This window comes from Diadema antillarum, unplaced genomic scaffold, assembly GCF_040938485.1.
Source record: "Diadema antillarum isolate AM-2024a unplaced genomic scaffold, OU_Dant_1.0 seq00000682_RagTag, whole genome shotgun sequence".
NCBI lineage: Eukaryota > Metazoa > Echinodermata > Echinoidea > Diadematoida > Diadematidae > Diadema > Diadema antillarum.
The window spans coordinates 2207309-2222201 of record NW_027271587.1 but is presented as its reverse complement, the minus strand read 5'-3'; the positions used below and the strand labels follow the sequence as shown (position 1 = coordinate 2222201).

Here is a 14893-nt window from a genome sequence, read left to right as displayed (position 1 = left end):
TTTTTTTCTTTTTTTTTAAACCAGCGGATTGGGGGGGGGGGGGGGGCACGTGCCCCCATGCCCCCCCCCCCCGTAGTTACGCCATTGCCTATGTGCAAAGTGGCATACAAGGAAGGTTGGTTGAGGGAACATCATGATAATATAAGGAAGAGTTTACAATGCAGGTGTGATAAATGAATTTCCCTTTATCCAATTTTTCTTTTCTCCATAGCTATACATTTACACCTTCTTTCTCCTTTCCTTACCCACAATATAAACGTTCGGTGCCTTTTTAAACGACGATACTGGATTTTGGAAAGGACGTATACATCAATCCACGGTAGCTTTGAGGCCTACCAACAGCGGGCCTCGAATCACATCAACCGTATGTTGCATAATTATCTATCGTTTCGTATATATTACACATCTGTAAATTATCTACATTTGTTAAATTGCACTATAGGCCTATAGGGCCTACCACTCAGGTTGGATATTCTAACAGAGCAGGTATTTTTTTAACCTATGTACAATCATGTTAAAAAACAACAACAATTAATCAAATTAAAATCTCCATTCAATTCAATTCATTTCAAATCTACTTCAATTTCAAATATCTATTTCAAATAATATGATATAAGAATCAATATATTTCAAAGTGTATATGAACATACATTTGAAGACAGGGAGAATTAGGATAATCTAATTCATAAATCTATATCAACTATACATTTGATTTAATCTGATCGAATATAATTCAATTTGAATTTATCTAAATTTCATTTCATTTCATTTCATCATACTTTAAGGTCCCTGTGACTCCATTTTTATCTTTTACTCCACTGGCCCGCTTTTTAATTAAATAGGCTGTTTTCAGTAACTTTACAGTTTTTTTTTTCTGATTCTGATTTCATCTCAAGACAAAGACATGATGTAGATTATTACGGTATTATGAAATCCTTGCCGGAAGCAAAATCCATGAGAGCAATAAGACTTAAAACCTCACAAAGTTATGGAGAATACTTCTATCGAACATAAAATTTAAAAATACAACCAATACTGGTGACTTGCAGATTTATTCGTATGTTGGCAGTTTCCCTATACATTGTATTTTCCATATGAGCGCATGCATCACCCAGGAAATGCATGCCCACAATACCGAGCAAACTTTTCTTGCGCAATGAAAGCATGATATTGCTGTTAGCCATACGTTGTAGTTATTAAATATCCAACTGATTGAGCATGGTCTTTACATTCAGAGAGCGTCAAACCCCAGGCTTTGAGAGTCAAAAATGACGAATTTCCATTTTAATGCAGAAACGCGCGCAATACCAGTCATACACTCACGTGTGCTCACTAGTGCACTGCATGCAATGTGTATTGTGTGTGATCAATGACTGCCTTGGCTTGGTGTATGGTGTTGTAGCTACATGGTGTGATACAACCGCGCAACCAGTATTGCTAGCTACACGGGTACTCGTTTGCGTACCGTACGCACACATACGGAAATCCATTCATTCTAATAGCGAGGCTAGCTACGGACAGTTACTGCGTGCTTCTATAGGCCTAGGCTACGCATTCGCTGGTTATCTGACAGAAATAAAACGTCAAACTCTGGTTAACACCCTGAGACTTTGCTTCCAAGTTTGATCAGTTGTTTTACGACAAATACACACTATGCCCAAAAACAAAGGTAAGCGTTTGTTACAATAGTTCGAAGATAATCTCGTGAATGTGGCAGAGGTCTGGTTAGGAACAGTTTGCATTTTGCTTATCGATGCCTGTGTAGTGTGATGGCACAATTAGAAATGACTACTAACGTTAGATCTGGTCTGGTTTCTAGTACCGGTAAATTTACTGTCTGATGAGTAAACTTTTACCAATTTCCTTGCAGTAGATAGTAAAATATACAGTAGTACAGTACTTACAGACATATTGTATGATTATGATTTAGCTCTCCGTCATAGAATGGGTACTTCTTCACGTAGAATCTATGTGAATCGAACGTGCCATATTGAATGTGTTCACGTCGCGTCGGGAAACTCATTCTCACGTCCTAACAAGTTACAGAGAATCTCTAACGTTACAGAGACTGTGCGCTACAGTACTGTAGACTAGTGTCAGTAGATAATTAACAGTGGTCGGTGGTGTAGTAGGCACGGTTGGATCTGGGGCCGGATGGGGATCGTAAAGTTACCAGGGCTTAGTTAACACAAAAAAGGTATCGCCATTGTGGTACAATACTACTTTCACAGTACCAGTGTGCTACCTGTACGTACTGTACCACCTTTACCTGTTGTCGTAAGTTGCGTACGTGTTGTTGAGTCACGGAATTGTAATAATTTATCATGTTTATTAGAATCTAATTTTTTATGGTAGGCCCTAGCCTAATGTGAATGATATGAGTTTATGACTAGCGTTAACGTTAAATGAGTTTATGACATGGCATGTGCCGCCATGTATCATGTTTGAATTTTTTGTGTGTTTCACCTATTGTAATCTCTATCTGTAATCTACTACTAGGGTAAGGGCACCAGTATTCAGTCAGCTACCGGTATTCGGTCACTTATCACTAGTCACCAGCCAGTAAGTTCAACTGTCACAACACACGCAAATCACATTGATTCACATACTTGCACACTCATTCACAACAGGAAACTCCCTCAGCCCCCTCAAAAAAATCCATCCAAAATCCCAAATTTTACCGTCAAAAGTGCAGAATCGGCGCTACTTTCCAAAAGCGTGCGCGGATAAGGCCCAGTTTTAAGAGTACGGGTCGCCGTAAAAGCGCTAAAAATAGAGAAATAGCCATTCTCTCGCGGGATTTTTTGCTTATCGCAAGCTTGGAGTGTAATGGTATCCTCAAAAACGCAAAAGAAAAACAAAATTTCTGTACGTGCCGATACAGTGTCTCAATGTACAAGGGTTGAATGCAAGTGCCGAGGCCCCAGTATTCGGTCACCAATGGTCGCCGCAACGTCCCCGATGCAAATTTGCGCCAACAAGGTAGCGCGCGCGCGCATTTTTCAGCTGCCTTGAACACGCATTGACTTTGAACGCGCACATCGCGTGACCGAATACTGGTGCCGGTGACCGTATACTGGGGAATTTTCAAGGTGAAATATTTCAGGATTTTGTGCAATTCTGTGAGATATTTAACAAAATGAAAGTTGAGATTAAAGGAACTTGATATATTTCACATACATTGCTGTAGATATGATGTATGTATGTATTATTTCAGTTTGAAAAATATTGCAAAAAAGCTTAAGTGACCGAATACTGGGGATGTATACCCTACTAGTACTACTACTCTACCCGTACTAGTTGAGTAAATTACATTCATAATGTACAATTTCAGTGTTCTGTGAACTTATTATTGTTTCATTTAGAAGGGTTGATTCAGTGTACTCCATTATTAAATAATTGCATGTAAATGGATGTATGGACAGTCATTCCGTTCCAGACTTTACACTACACTACTATACCAGTCAGTAGTGTGTTTACTGTGTGTACTGCTGAAGTAATTTGAATCATAAATGTTTAGAGTAAAAATCTGCAGAAGTTCTTTATACAAGCAGTGAATTTGTTTTAGTCGTCTAATATCTTCTTGCTTTGATAGGATGTTTATTTATTAGACCCCTTAGCCTGAAAAAAACCAAATATGACTTTTCATACAGCCTACACAGAAAAATATTCCTTACAACCATGTGAATAATTGATATTTCATTTACATGTAGGAGAATTCTTTTTCAAGTGTACATTTTCCATTCATTTATGCACATGTACTCTTTTCTTTCTGTTTCCAAGGAAAGGGAGGTAAAAACAGGAGAAGGGGAAAGAATGAGAATGAATCGGAGAAGCGTGAGCTGGTGTTCAAGGAGGATGGTCAAGGTAAGGAGGCACACCCCCCCACCCAAAAAAAAAAAGTATCAAAAAGAAACATTGTTAAATCTTCAGGTTTGTAACATTTGATATCAAGAACTGTGTTTAAAGAATGATGGTGGTATTGATAATGCTTGAGTTCAACATGTCCAAAATACTGATTTGTAGTATCTTCTTGTATTCTGTTCCCTTTCCACTAGGCTTGAAGAGAGTGACAAGATGCTTGGTAAATCACAAATCAGATTGGTCAATAAATACTTAAAATTCAGTGGCCTGTATTCAAATTCCCAAAGTACTCTACATAGCTACAGTTTGTACATAGATGTAAAACTATTAAGCAATAACTAATTGCATGTAAGTGATGGTCAGTCTTTGTCCCCAAAGGCGAGTACGCAAGAACTGCTCAGTGCCATCCAGGTATGAAACCAATGCTGATACTGAGGTTCTGGATTTGTGTACAATTCCATGCACACTTATGCATAAATCTCTGACTGGAAAAAAAAAAACATTAAAAAAATATAGATAAAAATAGATAAATACCCCCAACAAATCATTTCCAAGCTGTATCTTACAGCTAATGTAAAAATTTAATGGTAGAAATGCTGAATTCAGTACTGATTGCTTGCCTTCTCTTTGCCATACCACAGGTACAAATTTGTACATGTAAGCCTGACATTAGACAAATATTTGGGAAAGTCATTCTTTCATAGTCAAGTTGATAATAAAATGTCTAACAGTGAAAAGTTCTGAAAATTTCAGGTGCAATGCAGCAATTTGATGTCCTCTTTCCTTGTACTCATTTGTGCATTTTGAATATTATAGCCTTTTATTTTCTATGATATCTGCAGAATATGCACAGGTCATCAAAATGCTCGGAAATGGCAGATTAGAGGCATTGTGCTTCGATGGAAAGAAAAGATTGTGCCACATCAGAGGGAAATTAAGAAAGAAGGTAAGACAAAGTTCACATCAGAGAGAAATTAAGAAAAAAAAAGTAAGACTAAGTTGACATCAAGGCCTCATGAGTAAAAAGAAAAAAAAATAGCTAAAATCTGGAAACTTGGAGGAAGTGCATGTATAGCTTCTGGCAAAGAAATATCAGTGCTGTGTCACACATTTGGTGTAAAGACAACTGAAACTTTAATTTTGTTGTTCTTTCATAAATGTCAAAATTAGGAACATAATTCATTATGAGTCACACTCGCAACTGGAATTTGCAAAATTTATAGTTCAGTCAATAGTAAACTGAGCAGGCTCAATTAGAGACCTGTGTTTTGTTGCAACTCAGGTATGGATCAACCAGGGTGACATCATCCTCATTGGTCTCCGTGACTACCAAGATGAGAAAGCCGATGTCATCCTCAAGTACAATGTGGACGAGGCCAGGAACCTCAAGATGTATGGCGAGCTGCCTGAGACGGCCAAGATCAACGAGTCTGTCACATTTGGCCAGGAGAACGAGGACGATGATGTGGCGTTCGATGACCAAGGCTTTGATGATGAAATAGGGGACGACATTGCAGGAGTGAGTGTATTTGCAATGTGTTTTTTCTCATGTGGTAACATCAGCGATAATGTGGGGTCTAATTAGTCCTGATCATTTGTTAACGTGTGTATAGAACCAATTTGTAGTGAGTGTATTCGAAAGTAGGATGCACTTTCGGATAAGGCTAAATTCATTCTTTGCAAGACTTCTGTTCTGTTGCACTGAAGGACCCAGTAATAATAGGAGGTACAGAGAAGAGATATTGAATGATCTCTAGTGTAAAAACATGACTATTAGAGCCAGAAACTTGTCTTGGATATTGAGCCCAGACCTATCCTGACACCCACATGCCCATACAACTTGAGGTATCACAGCTCCTCCATTGTCACTATATATCTTAGTTGATGAATCATCGGAAGTGTAATTAATAATAATATTATCTTCTTGGCACACAAATTAGTGAAGGTTGAAGGCATAGCATCTTTATTTTCTTTTATGTCATCGTTGAGTGTCTTTGGATTTCATATTAGCATCTTGCAAAATTCTGTTTAGATTTTGTGAGCATGGCTATTTAATACACTGTGGGCAAGGACGATTTAAATACATGCTGTGATGTTTCAGATTGAAATAATAATAGATAGCCAACAAGTTGCATGACAAAAAATTCATTCATAGAGTGTACCTAATGTGCCTCATGGTGAATTAATATCCCTCTGATCTTCTACTACGTAAGTGGTATTTTATGTGTACGTGAAATAATTCCCCCCCCCCTCATTTTAAAAAAAAATGAACATAGCATTGTTGATGCTTATTGACACCTTAGAATATTTATGAGTGTGTACTGCAGCATCTGTTCATGGCATAATGATACAATGTGGGAGATTCCACATAGCTTTCACACCAATTGAAACGAGTAATCTGTTGTAATTGACCTGATTTTCACCAGAAATACTCCACTACTGGTTTGCTGATTTTGCTTTTCTCTTCTCTCCATATAACAGATATAGCAGTGTCAGATGCCAGGACAGCCAAGATGGTAGGAATGCGTGCCTCGATCTCAAGACTTGTGCAATGTGATTTTCCCTGTGGGACTACCTGCTACTATAAAGGGCCTGTACACTGAACAAAAGAGAGCCTTCTTAGACCGAGATGAACCCAAGACTGTGCTCCATTGAAGTGTGGTGTCACATATCAAAGAAGTTTAGTTGCATTTCATGAAAGCCAGAATGAGTGAAAACATATTTTAGAATACACATGCGAGGTATTCACCTGTATAACCATTGTGGAGACAAGGCGTAACAATACTCACATAGTGACCAGATAACCAATGTGTTGACATTTCCAGGGTAGAATTCCATCACTGACCATATGCTGTGCTGAATATTTGTGTATTTTCAGGCTCTGTAGGCCCCATCCAGTAATGGAATGTGTAGCAAATTATTTAAGGACGAATTGCATCTAAGGTAATATTGAAAGGAAAATTTTAGGAAGTTTTAGAAAAATTGTTCGCTGAATCACATTGCACAAGTCAGCCAGCGGAATTTGAAGACCATGTTCTGCCAAAGACATTGTATGTCATCTGAAACACACAAGACACTGAACTTTTCTGCAGGAGTCAAAAAAAAAATGTTTTGACTTCACAAATTTGCATGCCTACAGTAAAACACAAATTAGAGCCATGCATGTAGCCTGAGAAGTATATGCCTGCATGCGTGCCATGGAGGAGCTAAACAATCGATCAACATGTCTATTGGTAGGAGCCTTCTGAAGGGAGATGTGGATGTCGCGTGAAGATCATTATTGGGGACAAGGTGGATTCTCTCCGATGCAGTGAAGCCGGCAGCATGTGAAAGTTCTGTGTCATTTTCTTCCACTGATGATGCCACAAATATGTTAGCATGTGGGGACTTGATACGGCAGTCCTTTATTCTACTAAGATGACTGTTGTGGACCTCGCCAAGCAAAACTGTAATAAAAAAAAAATTCAGAATTATAATGGAGAATAAATTAGTATGTTGGTGAAACCCCTTTAATTTATTTTGTGGGACAAGGTTGAAGTTACTTCGTGAATAAGAATACATTTGTATAAACCTGATCTTCTTGAAATATAAGCCATGTTGAATATACAAGACTTTTTGTAATGCCTTTGACAAAATCTGAATGACTGCTGGCAATGTAATCAACGTTCCTCTGACTTTAGTCAACAAATTGTACACCAAATTATGAAAAGTTCAGTTGACATCAAAACTGCAGACATACAAACAAACAAATGCAGGGTTTGGGGAATCAAAGAATAATAAATGCATTTTTTCTTTTCCCCCAAATGTCATCATATTTGCAAAGTAAAATCAAGTTTGCACTTTCTCCTTTCTTTGTGGATCTGCTGTCAGTTAAACACAGGAGACTAGTACAATTGTCTTTGAAGTGCACAAAAAGCAGCAGGCGCTAAGGTGTATTTAACTGAAAAATATAAACGAGAATGTCTGCAAAAAGGAAATTGTCCTGCTTTGAGAATTGATGAGTAATTGTTATGTGCTATGTAAATCACAATTATTATCATAATTTTAATGTTAGTATTAAGAATGAGGTGCAAGAGGCTCATGGGATGATGCTTACTGGAGCTGAAGAAAAACATTGCGACTGAAGCATCTCTTAAAAACTGTCAAGTTGAACCAGTGTCGCTGATTGAATATTTCTGCTTGTACCATTAGAAAGCCAAACCTCAGTCTTCACCTCCGGCCTGTGTGCTGCTCTGCTCTCCAAATTGGCAACTTAATGCATAATGTTTCTATGTCTTGTGTCACCATTTTCATGTCATTTCATACTTTTCTCTACATGCACATGCGTGTATGCAATTATTTTCATTATATATTCTCTGTAATCTGTAGGAAATTACCTGTGTGCATAGGACAGTTTGTATAGATACTTGTGTCTTCATGTCTGATATCTGAAAGGAGCGTCATCAAGTTTTGTCATGATAGGAATGGATGATTTAGGGCAAAGTCTCATTTATTTTCTTTAGTCTGTTTCACTTGTACGTGGTAACTTTGCATTCCCCTTTAGTTGACCTCCATGAATGTAGTTTTTTTTTTCATTTTCACATACATTAAAAAAAAAACCAATCAAGAAACGTTCATCAGAGGTATCGTATGAGGAAGATGAAACTGGTCCTGAAAATAATTTAGGGAAATACATGTACACGGAAGTGTTACTTTGCTTGAAAGGCCTGTGCATAATCATAGTTATACTTCGATGTATAGTGTGCTGATCTGGATGTGTTCTGGTTGAAAATTTGGCTTGCTAAAGACAACTCCTGTTGTCTTCTTGAAATTGAGAAAATCACAATCATACAACTGTATTTATTGTCCAGATAAAAAAAGTATTGATGACTCTTTTTTCCTTTTTAGTACCATATTATTTTGCGATTGATGTGTTTATGTATATTGCAATGTGTCTCGTCTTAAGAAAGATGAAAGGTGTCAACTTAAATACATGTATTGCAAAATTGATATTTAGCTGATGAAGCAGATTTAATTTCCCAAGATATTCTGTTTTGGATTTCATTATCAATTTTATTCCTGTAGAGGAAACTAAAAACAAAACAATCTTGTGAATGGATATGCAACATAGATTTTAAGTTATTTTGTCAGAATACTATATACCGGTAAGCTGTTATTTTCGCAAATCACTGTTGGACCATGAATTTAACAACACCCGGAAATGTCGCCATGCGCAAGGGTAATAGTGCACTTATGATAGCATCAGTGTCAATTCGCGAAAACAACATCTGATGAAAATATCTGTACTCGAAAATTACAGCTCATACAGTATACATTTTTCTTCTTTAATTGACTGCATGATTCACTTGACTTGACGATGGAAAAATTTGAGAAAATCAGTGCTTGGCAATTCCCCCCCCCCCCCCCCCCCCCCCCCCCGACTCTTAGGACTCCAAGTAAATGTCAGTTTGCATCAAGGACTACATTTTCGTTTGCGTTTTTTCACACTTCCCACTGCATGAGGAATGATGGAAGTAATTTTGAGAGCTATCCTCTGATTTTTGGAAGAGGATCTTTTTTTTTTGTCAGTCCCAAAGCATAAGTTTAAAGCAAAGTTGACTACATTTTATAAAAATATGTGTATGAAAAATAAACTGAAAACATATTGCTCATTGTGGATATTCAAATTCTTGTTTGCATTTGGTCTTCATTTATAAAACCAAGTAAATTACATGTGTGTATAGTGCACTCCAGTTATAACGAAGTTCCTGTAACAACGCAGTAAAAATTCAGGTCCCAATATCATCATTCAGATATCTGTTAATGAATTTATGTGCGTTTTCTCTAGTTAATAATACATGTAGCAGTATGAAATTTTCAAAAGATGGTCAAACGAATATCTTTCACTTCAAAATACAGTAAACCTCGGATAAGTCGACGTCGAGTGAGTCGAAAATCACTTAACTCGAAGCAAAATAAAAAGTCCCGATTTTTCCCTATGTATTTTCTCTAAGAAATATTTGGATAAGCCGAAGTACGAGAGTCGAATTTCGGCTGTGTCGAAGTAAAACATAGCCGAAGAAGATTTGTCTGGCATTCTCATTACATATAGAGGAGAACAAAAAAATCGGCATGTCGCTGACCTGCTGCAGGTAAGCATGCACACTCAACGTAACGCTCCGCACGCATGTCGAATACATACACAATAGATGTATACATGTATACACACAGCACATCGATCCATACTTTATCCATACACACAGCACATCCATACTTTATCCATGTCAAGCCAGAACTCCTTGGTCAACCAATTCGCTGCTTTAATATTTTAGTGACAGGCCAAGTGGGCTGGCTGTATACTAGTAGTTTTGTTCAATGGAGGTGGGATGGGCCTGGGAGAGTGTTTGTCTCAGGGTAGGTTGACAGAGATGGCTACCCATGTTGTACCATAGACATAGCACATGCACATTGCCACATTAGCGCAGACATTCTCAGAACTACGTTTACTAGTAACTACTAGTATTGATACAAATTCCATGTTCAATTTAGAACAAAATAAGAACATTATCTTCAAGAACAGACAAATTAAATTGAATGCAACACACACACGCACGCACACACACACATACACACACATGCATGCAAATGTACATGTACATAACTGTGAGTCGAAAAAAAAGTCAACTCTCGCGAGAGTCGAAGTTCACTTAAGTCGACGCATTTTCGTCAGTCCCGAGAGCTTCGACTCATGCGAGGTTTACTGTACCATTAAATTAATTTTATCACGTCATTCTCACAGCTGCATACATGGTACACATCTTTTTTTTTTGCCATAGTCATTAGAATGGAAACGGTATGATTGTATGATTGATGATGAGAATGATAATGATGATAAATGATGACGATGATGATGATGATGTAGCACTAAACACTAGTACACAGCACTAAAATCTATTACACTTACAATGTATATGGTAATGTAGGGTGGTCGAATCAAACACACTCCTAAATGACAGAGCTGATTTCCATGCACATGTAGGTAGACTCAGATGCAAATTGTATCCCCTTTCAAAAGTTTTCACCCTCCTTGTCAGGATTTGTGCTTTTATCGGTGTGATCATGAGTTTGTAAATTGTGATTTGATATTGTGAAATACAGTTTGTATAAGGATTTTTACATAGTTTGTATTTTTATGTAAGAGATTCAAAAGGTACAGTTATGAATATTTTATTATGATAATCAGTGGTACATAAATCTGTAACTCTAAATGCGCCTGGAAGGGATATAGGTTAGGGCGGTCCGCGGACTACAGTTATTTAGTTAACTTTGCCCAATGCCTGGCAGCCCTGTCAATTGCATTCAGTGTTTGGGTATTTTTGTGTTAGTGTATTGATTGATTATTTTGAGTTTTGTAATTGATTATGTATTACATGTTTTCTGCCAAATAAAATAATAATGTGACTGGCTGTGGTTTAGTAAAGGCAAGACAGAAGCAAGTCTGAGCTATTGAAGTAGGGGGAATGGCAGTCACTGAGCAGTCAATGCCCTCAGCGCTTGCTGAATCGAAAACATCTGGATTTCTTGGCAAGCTAGTCCCAACGGAATGGACTCGTGAGGTTGACTACCCTGTGCTGATCCAATTTGTGAAAAGTCAGACATAAATGTTAATTTACTTTCGGAAGACTTCTCTCCTACCTACCTCGGTCTACTCTCTTTAGGCCTGTTTCTTTTTAATGTACATGTATTTTTTTGTTTTTTGCTGTTGTTGTGGTGGTGGTGTTATGTGTGTGTGTTGGGGGGGGGGGGGGGGGGGGGAGGAGGGGAGGGGTCCTTGAATTCCAAAATTCACTTCTACATGTACAGTAAGGGTGCGTTCGAGCGCTCTAAAGCAAACCAAAGCGAACTGAACCAAAGCGTACCGTACCGAACTGTGCCAGTTTTGAAGCGTTTGAGCACTCTGTCGAGAAAGCGTACCTCGCGAGTTGTTTTTAGAAAAGGTCACGCATTTTTGAAGCAAGAATGTCATCCACCTGGCGCTTGAACAACTTACAGCTGTCCCGAACAAAGAAAATGATGTCTTTCCATTGTGACGTATGCGCATGATACGCGCTTGCTTTACAACAAACTTTTGGTATGCTTTGGTACACTTTTGGAGCACGTTGGGAAGTGGTCCACTTTTGACTCGGTACAGTATGGTATGGTACACTTTAGGAGCGTTCGGGTGCTCCTCTGGCGCGGATACGGTCTGGTACAGTTCGCTTTAGGAGAGCGCTCGAACGCACCCAGAGTCCCCCAAAAAATTACAATCAGATTTTCGCATTGACAACACCCAATATGATTAAACTGTCTAAATGCTACGTCAGGGTCTTAAAATATAACATCTTAGCTCTATTTTACAGAAAACCTCATTCCATTTGGTTAAGCGGTCACAGAGAAATGTGGATTGTTGTAAAGCATGTCATGAGTCTGATTCTTCCAAGTTTAGCACTTGGATGCTCTCGTGTGTGAACACAATAGACAGAACTTGGAGGGAAGAGATTCCCGACATATGCTCAACAAAATTCCTCATTCCTCTTTGACCACTGAAGCAAATCGAATGGAATTTTCTGTAAGATGTGGGCAATGAGTTATAGTTTCATACCCTGAAATAGGGTCCCGTTGTAATTTTTTGGGGGGACATACGGAATTATGAAGGAAATCGGGATACGACACATTGTGGCTACTATGTATTTTGATTGGTGACACACAAACCTCACACAGGATTTGGGTACTGGTGGATACTGTAGCAACACTGCAATGTAAGCGACAGTTGGATGTGGGGGGGGGGGGGGCGTCAGACCAATATTAAGGGCTGAACTCGAATGGAAATGCAAGAGTGAAATGCTGGTTCAGTGAGTATTGGGTGTTTTGATAGAGTGGCAAGTTTGACTGACGCCAGGATGAGTCACATGTTTTCTTTTTCCTTTTTTTTTTCCAGAAATGGCAGGAATCCAACAAACTTGTTTGGTGCAACATACAGCCACATGATGAAAAAGTTCGATGTCTGTAGAAGTACATGTATTGTCAATGCATCCAACAGCTGACTACTTGGGTGACTTGCCATTCAAATCTTGAGTGGGCCTTCATGAATTTGAAAATAGGGACTTATATACGAGTAAAGGTGGTATTTCACATTTTCTTGTGTAATTATACACAAAAAAATCTGTCCATAATGTTGTCAGATGTTGCTGTGAAATTGTTCACATTATACTGTGGTGTCTTTTAATGAATCACTGTATATGCCATATATTTCTATGGCGAGTCTATTTTTTTTTTTGCAGACAGAGACAATTTTGTGACCGTGGAGTACAGCAGTGGATGGAGAAATGCACACATGCACATCGCATTCATGTCTGGATCAGAGTAAATATTTTCGCTTGTTCAAAATTGGATAGCACTCAACTTGTGCAATTCACTAAAATTATGAACCCAAATACAGTAGGCCTATATGGTGTATACAGGAGGTGTAATGGTGATGTCATGATCTCATTAAACTGTACATAATTATGTAGATATGAATTCCATGAGAATTACATAAATTACAGGTGATAATGGCAACATCTCATGTATCATAATTTTTTTTTTTTTTTTTTTTTTTTTGGGGGGGGGGGGGTCTTATTTACCTATAAAGCCCCTATAAAACCTTACGATACCTTACCTTACAATATATGTACCCTAAGCCCTAAAAGTTATCATGGTTGAGATAGTGCAACATAAAACACATGATTTGACGTGAAAGACACTAGGTTTTGCTCTTCGATTATTCCACAGGTGATTTTTGTGAATTTGTGCGCAGACTAATGATGGACTGGTGAAATAAAAGGCTTACCTCATCTGATTTGAATGGGTGGTCCTCATACTGTAAAACCAAAAATTTCCACACGCATGAAACTTTTGCGAATTTCACAAGGAGCAAGGATTCATGAAAGTGTAATGCAAGCGTAAGTTGTTTTCTTTTTCTACACGAAACACTGTATGTGAAAAATACCAGTGACAATTCGCAAAAGTTTCATGCTGCGAATGTTTCTAGTTTTACAACATCATTGTTCTATGAAACTGTAAAACTTACAAACTTGATGTCCAAGTGGGATGAAGTTTACATCCTTCCATTTGTGTGATTTCATTCATTTACTAAAAATTGAAATTGAACATGGACTGGAAGTGCATTCTGATTTCTGTACTACAAAGCCTACTTATACATACAATAAACCCTGCATATCTTCCACACGATTTGCACTCGCCTGGGAGTGAATTCATCTGTAGGCAGTGTCATGACTTCTGTCTAACTTTCATTTGTCCTTTAGAGGGTACCTACGACCAGGCAAGGACTAATACAAGTTGTATGTTTTTGCTACACGTCAGGTACACCACTCATAAACATATATCACAACTTTGTTAATCATCTCAAAAAATCCAAATGACTCCATACGAGGACAACACTTGTGAAATCTTTTGCCAGGTTGACATCTGTGTCAGGTTTAGTATTGTGAGTGAAGCTTTCATTGTATTCTGGCTTATGGCAATCTATCGATGGGTTTGGGCGGGGTTACGCGCTTGAGCAAAATATGCGAACTTGGCACACCATAGTCGACTGAGTCAGATGTGCGAACATGACACATAAAGAGTTGAGCAGGAGGAAGAGAAGGATTTGTGCGGGGCATTGTATTGACCCAGAGGGATTTTTAAACTTTTATGAGGCTGTTTGTGTCTACCATGGTTTGAGAGGGCAGACGGGCAAAGGGGAAAAAAAAATGAAATTCAGGCAAATAAGATTTAGTTTGCATGTTTCCTTCAAAAGGATTTATTTACATTTTCACAATGTACATAATTTCACATGTCAAAGGGGGAGAATTTGTCTAACTTACCCACTACCTCCTGTCTGTCAATCAACAAATTATAATAGAAGTGGAATGAACAGGATGAGTAAAAATTAACTGAGTAAGCCACAAAGCACCTGCTCTTCTTCTCGGAGGAGCTCTTACAAAGTACTTCTTGTCAATGAATAAACCCA

The 14893-nt window shown here is 38.2% G+C and overlaps 1 protein-coding gene across 1 annotated transcript; it reads left to right on the top strand.

Annotated features, from left to right (window-relative positions):
- Positions 1-1541: 1541 nt before the first annotated feature.
- LOC139737140 (eukaryotic translation initiation factor 1A, Y-chromosomal-like) lies at positions 1542-7286 on the top strand. The gene is made up of 5 exons (XM_071647818.1): positions 1542-1669; positions 3784-3867; positions 4707-4810; positions 5147-5383; positions 6346-7286. Exons 1-5 carry the CDS (start codon positions 1654-1656, stop codon positions 6349-6351), a joined length of 447 nt encoding a protein of 148 aa, XP_071503919.1. The 5' UTR covers positions 1542-1653; the 3' UTR covers positions 6352-7286.
- The last annotated feature ends 7607 nt before the right edge of the window (positions 7287-14893 follow it).

Excerpts from the sequence above, each read along its gene's own strand:
- LOC139737140 (XM_071647818.1), top strand. Across the intron at positions 3,868-4,706 it reads GTTCAAGGAGGATGGTCAAG|AATATGCACAGGTCATCAAA; the intron begins GTAAGGAGGCAC and ends TGATATCTGCAG. Across the intron at positions 4,811-5,146 it reads GAGGGAAATTAAGAAAGAAG|GTATGGATCAACCAGGGTGA; the intron begins GTAAGACAAAGT and ends GTTGCAACTCAG.